Below are 6,411 nucleotides of genomic sequence, written 5' to 3'. Positions count from 1 at the left end.
CTAGCGGGCCCTCCACCGCCACTCATTCTACTATAGCCACGCCTCTTCGTCTAAATCATTAGCTCCACCCAGCCCTCACTGTTTTGCTCTCCAACCCTGAAACCCAGCCGAGGCTTATTGCTCGCGAGAGTTCCTCCATCTAGCCGAATCACAGGCTGCTGCAGGAAATGAAGGCAGAGAAGAGTCGCGAGATTTGGCTTGATTACACCTCCCCAGGCCCCGCCCCCCCTTCACGGAGCTTCTCCTAGCCAGCTTTCTTGGTTGCACGTGAAGTTGTTGTAGTTCGCCCTCATGTGACCTCGGACGTGCGGACACATTAGGCCCCGCCTCCAAGATGGCGGCGCCCATAAGCATGGGTCCGTAACCCTCCTCTGCTCATCTGCTCAGCCCCGATTTGTAGCTTTGACCGTGTCTGCGGGGCCATGGATCGGCCTGGATTCACAACCTCGCTGGTGGTGAGTGCGGGGCGGTAGAGTGGAGCGTTCGGAGTGCCAGAGTCTGGCACTGGTGCCTGTAGGGGCTTCTCTGCACTAGCAGTTTCTTCCGGTTTTGCGCGCTGGATTCTCCTCGAGTCACCCGTCACCAGGTTTGGGAGGGAGAGCGGGGCTCTTGGACCGCCGCCGCACCTTGTGTCAAGGCCATATTTTTCCTACCCGGACGCCAGAAAGAGACGGGGGTCTAGATTGAGTGGCACTTTACTCATTGCCTTCCGCGCGAAGACAGTTTCGCTACTTAAAGAACGAAAAGCTTCAATTCATTTAACTACACTCGGGAGAACTTGAGATTTAAGAAAATATATGTAGCAAAACAGAAAACGCTTACTTAAATCTCTCAGAGCCCTTCTGTCCAAAGCTATCGTTGTCATTTTGCTGTATCTTTTTTCAGTCTCATAAAATGACATCCATCCATCCATTCATTCATTCAATATATAATTAATACACTTATTCTGCTTCCAAGCATTCTTCTAGGATTTAGATATATTGATGAACACAAACAGCCGCACTATGGAACCAATATGACAATGTTTAATGCCTTAGAAAACTATGAGAATCAACCTTTTTTTAACATAAAAAAAATCCTTTAATATTTTGAAATCTCTCTATGGCAGGTTCAGTAAGGGAAACTAGATGAAGTAGTGAATAGGACAAGGATTGGCTTGTGGGGGAATGGACAGAAGCAGATAGTAACTTTTAAAAAACTTCTCATCAAATATGGAGGTCCATAGGCATTCATTTAATTATCAAATGTTTATTGTTGCAAGTGTTGGAGATAACATGTGAACAAAATAGACCTCTCATGGGTCAGGTAGCAGAGATAGAACACTAAAGCGACTGTTGGGATAAATGACATGAGGGCTAGTTTCAGTGTAATGCAAAGATGTGGAAGGGACACCTTAGCCAGATTTGTGGCATGAGACTTGCATAAGCTAGGCTTTAGAGATGCATGCAAAGAAATATATTACCACTTTCAGGGAATTTTCCTGTCTAGCTGGTGAGATAGCAGCAGTAGTTTTGACAATTAGCATTGTTGTGCCAGGAACTGGGATAAGCTCTTAACATACATCATCTCATTTAATTCTGGCAAACAATTGACGTCTTATTCTAGTTTGCCAGATGAGGGAGCTGAGGTACAGAGAGCTTAGATAACTTGTCCGAAATTACATAGTGATATCCATTTCATATGTGTAAGTGTTGGAGATTAGATTCCAACCCAGGCAGTGTAATATGGAATTCCATACCCTTAACTGCTCCTTGATAACTATTTCCGAAGTCAGTAGCAGTAGTAATAGTGAGTGTCCAAGTTAACAAAAGAACAATGATTTTAAAATTTATTAAAGTGGTACACATGCAGAAATGTATACTTTTTTTTCATGTAGTTACAGAGGGTAAAATTAGCATCAATGGGTACAAGTTTCAAGGAAGTTAGATTTCATTCTAGCTAAGGACAAATTATTTTATTCATTCAGCATGCATTTTTTCTGCTATGAATTCTGCCCACTGGGCACTGTGATTACCCTTGGAGATAACAGTGGCAAACAAACCAAAACCAAAAGATAAGTACTCTGAAAGAAATGAACTGAGGTGGGATAGAGATAGAATAATATTGGAGAACCGACTTTAGATAGAGTGACCAAGGAAGGCTCTGAGGAGGTAATATTTAAGCGAAGACCTGAAAGATAGGAAGGAGCAAGACATGAAAGATAGGAAGGAGCATTTTGATGGGAATAAGGGAAAGTTCAGAGTGAGCAGCATGTTAGAAAATCCTTAGGTGGAAAGAGCTTAGAATGTTACAGTAGCTGAGGCCTAGTGGGTGAAAGTAATATGGCAGGAGATGATACCGGAGAGGTAGGCAAGGCCACCAGAGGAGAGTCTTTATGGGCCATGGAAAGGAATTTGGATTTATTTGAAGCATAATGGAAGCCATTAGAAGATTTTCTTATCAAAGTAGTATAGAAATGGAGTGGCCATTTTTTAAGGCTGGGAGCATTTTTGAGAAAGGCTGAGCATTCCTGAGGAAGCACTGTTTTATTTACTACTGTGTTAGAGCCTGACACTTTGTAGGCACTCAACACTATTTGTTGAATCAATGAATGAAAGGTAGGCCTAGATGATTGCTGAGGTCTTGAAACTTGGATTTTAAGGGTTAAAGGAGATAAAACATCAAACATGCAGTACAAAGCCTGGCATGTAGAAGACATTTAAATGTTCCCTTTCTAAAGCTTCATGAGGGCCATCGAAGGGCTGTAGAGTTGAATAAGGGATGCCTCTGGGATGTCAGTTTTCATTTGGAGTATAGAGAGGGCTCTTTAGGAAAAAAAGCCTCAAAAAGTGCATTGACTGGTGCATGCTTTTAGGAAAGTAGTTTGGAATTAAGTATTAGCAACCTAAAGATGTTCATAACATTTAACGCAGTGAAGATAATAGGAAGCCACTTAAACATGAAACAAAAGAGGAGTGGTTAGGTAAGCGATGATAGATGGCATTTCATGGCTTATTCAGCGGCCCTTGACAGTAGTGCTTGTGAAGAGCATATGCTATAATAACATGGAAAATGCTTATAAGAGTAAAAAAAAAAAAAGAATGCAACACAGTACATATGTATACTTGTTTATGCCTAATTCAAACTATGTAAAAATACTATTCCATTCATTTAAAAAAAGCTGCATTTAAAATCTCCAAGGTAATACAAAGTAATTTTGATCATAGCATTACTGATAGTAGTTCCAGACTACTGCAATGAAGCCTGTACAGGCATACCTCAGAGATATTGTGGTTTCGGTTCCAGACCACTGTAATAAAGTGAGTCATAATCTTTTTGCAGGTGGAGGATCTTGCCTCCATTTGTAAAAAACTCAACTCCTGTGAAACACGATTAAGCAAGGCATAATAAAATGGGCACGCCTGTACTTTTTTCTTATAGTTTTTTTTTAAATACAAAAAAGTACTTTAGATTTTTAAAAATAGCACACCCTTTATCACATCTTTTTCTTCATGAGTGACTCTTTTATCTCTCCCTTTCAGTACTTAACTCTTTTATTGATCTTGTAGTTCATCTATTCACCTGGCTTGTTTTTGAATGAAAGTAAAACATCCCTGCTGCAGTTACTTTTAACCAGTCCTAAGTGACAGGTGAAAGGACTTTGGCAAGGGTGGGGCTACACAGTATAAAGTACAGGCAGCCCTTTGCATGGTAGTGTGGGACTGTAAAAATGAATATAAATGGAAATCAGGCAGAGTGGACTTAATGATGAGAAGAATTATGATAATTTAATGATCTTTAAAAATTATCAGTGTTAAAAATTAAAAACTTATCGTTGATTGTAAATGCGTAGGGAAATGGAAAAAATAGTAAAAGTAACAGTTAATACATTGTAATTTAAAACATTGGAAATATTAAAAACATTTCTTTGTAAAAATGTATCAAAAATAATTTGAATAGTACTTGTTTTCTAGTTATATAGCTTACAATACAGAACAAACATCTTTTTTATGCCTTGGCAAAGTATCATACTACTTTCTAAGTTTAGGTCAACTTCTAACGTTTTATCCTGTGTGCTTCAGTGTTGTGAGATATCTCCCATAGTTCCTTTAATGTGAAGATTTTTGCTGGCATAACTTCTTTTGGGATGTCTTCCTCATTGTTGATAAGTTTGCCTTCACTAATTTCCTCTAGCTGTATATCTAGTCCCTCAAACGACAGAAGTGACAGTATTCCCACAGCCAGCTATTTCTTCTGTAATTCCACTTATATTTGACTTCCACTTTCATTGTTACCACTTTTCATTTATTTGCTGCACTTTCATCTTTGTTGGCCAATTCCTTCTTTCAATTACCATTTTTATAAAATGTCACTATGGTACTATGGTAACTAATTTGAACCGTGGTTTTGGAGGACTTGTGTTACTTGTGGTAACTGAAATTCTCGTGTAGGTACTGTGCTAAGTCCGAAGACTGCTTGTACTGTTTGGTTTTCTTTCCTTACTTTAGTAAGGTGGTTCTGAAAAAGCTTTTTCATAATTCTCATGTTGTGTCTTCTCACCAAACCTGCCTTCATGCTGCGAACTATTGGAAGAAGGGGACTTGAGGGGAATGGCATAGGGATATTGCTAGGGCTTCTTAGGTGGGATAAGAAAACAGAAGAAAAGGTAAGATTAAAGTATTGGACATACTGTTAAGGGAAAATTTTTCAGTGTTCTTTGCCCCAAATCTTTCTGGAGGGTAGCCTCCTAGTCTTCATTCTAGAGTAAAGGGAAGTTAGTACCTGATAATGAAGCATTATCTCCAAATCTGTAAGGAATTGGGAGTGATACTTTATATTCTCAAGTTTGCTTTGTGTGACTTGTTTCTTTTTGGCATGTAAATCAAAGTGAGTAGGTCTTCCTTTTTTGCTTGTTTTTGTGTTGAACAGGCGGTCACATATATGCAAGTATATTCTGAATTTTGATAAGTCAGTGGAGCCTGTGAGGTACCCTTGGAGTTCACTAGTCATCTAGGACCACAACTGGGAACCATTGCTATGATGGAGGCATTTCTTCTGCATCTCAGATGCTGGAAGATGGGACTACCTTTCTTTTCTTATTTTTCTTTCAGTCCAAGAGGGGGTACTGGGAAAGTTTTAGTATGTGATGATTTAGAGGGAAATTACTTGTTAATGTGTTTTTGTTACCACTTTCAAAAAGACACTATATGTCCAAATGTAAATTTTTAATATTAATTTTTTATGATAAAGACAGAATTTGAGTAATATTAATAAAATGCCAAGTAGAGGAAAGACAAAGTTGCACCCACGGTTTTTCCACCTCCACAAATCAGCTATCTCTACCTGTTTAACCAGATATTTGTTAGCTTGTGCTCTAGTACTTGGGAAGAGTGCTTCAAAGCTATGGTACCTGGCTCCATGAGTGTACAGTCACATAGGAGCAGATATTAAACAGAAAATAAAACAAAAATTAATTGTAAATGGTGATAAAAAGTACTATTCACTGAGCACTTTAACATGTGCCTATGCAATTTTTTCATATCCGAATATCATTACAGTTTTGTAGTCTTTAAAAATTAACCCATAAATTTAATTCTAAGTGTTATAAAAAAATTTGAATACTAGTATTGCTCAAATTTTCGAGGTTGATGCTGAATTGTTCTTGCTGAATTGTTCTTGCCATGCACTGCATGATTTGGCTTTCTGTTGAGTAAGTCTGTGGGTGGATCTTGTCCAGGGAGCATAATTTGAAGAGAGCTTTTAATTCATTATTGCAATGAAAGACTTGAATTTATAGATTTTATATATGAATTTATTAAGTTTAATATATGAATGTAATCTTCAGTCTTTGATAAGGTACACCATAGTCTTTCACATGGTTTTTCATTTTGGCATGTCAGAAATACGGCATAAGCAAACTTTGAAAGATATTTATAGTTACATAATACTAAAAAAACCCCCTCATATTTATTGATAATTTATTAAGGGTGGGCATTTTGCTAAGCATATAACAGGCTCGTCTAATTGTATTTATTTCTCATTTAATCTCATTCAATTCTCACAAATTCTATTAAGTATAGATACTGTTATTTTCTCCATTTCATGCATGAAGAAATATAGGCTTAGGTTAAATAGCTTTCCTCAGGAGACCTAGTTGAGACTGAAGCCAGGTCTGTCTGATGCCAAAACTGTGGTTTTAGGCAATATTTAATCTGAAAGAATTTCAGGAGAAATGGAAGAATACTCAAAATTCTCGAACTATCATTGCATTCTTGAGAATAGCCTCACTAAACAAAACTGAACCTACAGTCTTTTCCTTCAGAAGGTGATGATAAGCAGAGGATTTCTGGAGAAGTCACTGTGAATATACCATAATGCCGTTGATGTATCTGTGGAATGTTAAAAAGTATAGCAGCAGACAGATAACACTGG

The 6,411-nt window shown here is 38.1% G+C and overlaps 1 protein-coding gene across 4 annotated transcripts in view; it reads left to right on the top strand.

Moving 5' to 3' along the window:
- Positions 1-211: 211 nt before the first annotated feature.
- Positions 212-6,411, top strand: part of SLC25A26 (solute carrier family 25 member 26) — a 142,502-nt gene continuing 136,302 nt past the window's right edge. For 2 of the 4 annotated variants that reach the window (XR_001517389.2, XM_006917488.3), the window contains exon 1: positions 215-455. Coding sequence is in view for 2 of the 4 variants with exons in the window: in XM_006917488.3 (XP_006917550.1) it covers positions 423-455 (33 nt within the window). In the remaining 2 variants the exon portion in view is untranslated. Of the gene's footprint in view, positions 456-6,411 lie in introns of all 4 variants that reach the window. The other 2 variants (XM_025050696.1, XM_015593778.2) reach the window with 2 other exon arrangements.

Source organism: Pteropus alecto, unplaced genomic scaffold (assembly GCF_000325575.1).
Source record: "Pteropus alecto unplaced genomic scaffold, ASM32557v1 scaffold75, whole genome shotgun sequence".
Classification (NCBI taxonomy): domain Eukaryota; kingdom Metazoa; phylum Chordata; class Mammalia; order Chiroptera; family Pteropodidae; genus Pteropus; species Pteropus alecto.
This window is presented reverse-complemented; position numbering and strand designations above follow the sequence as displayed.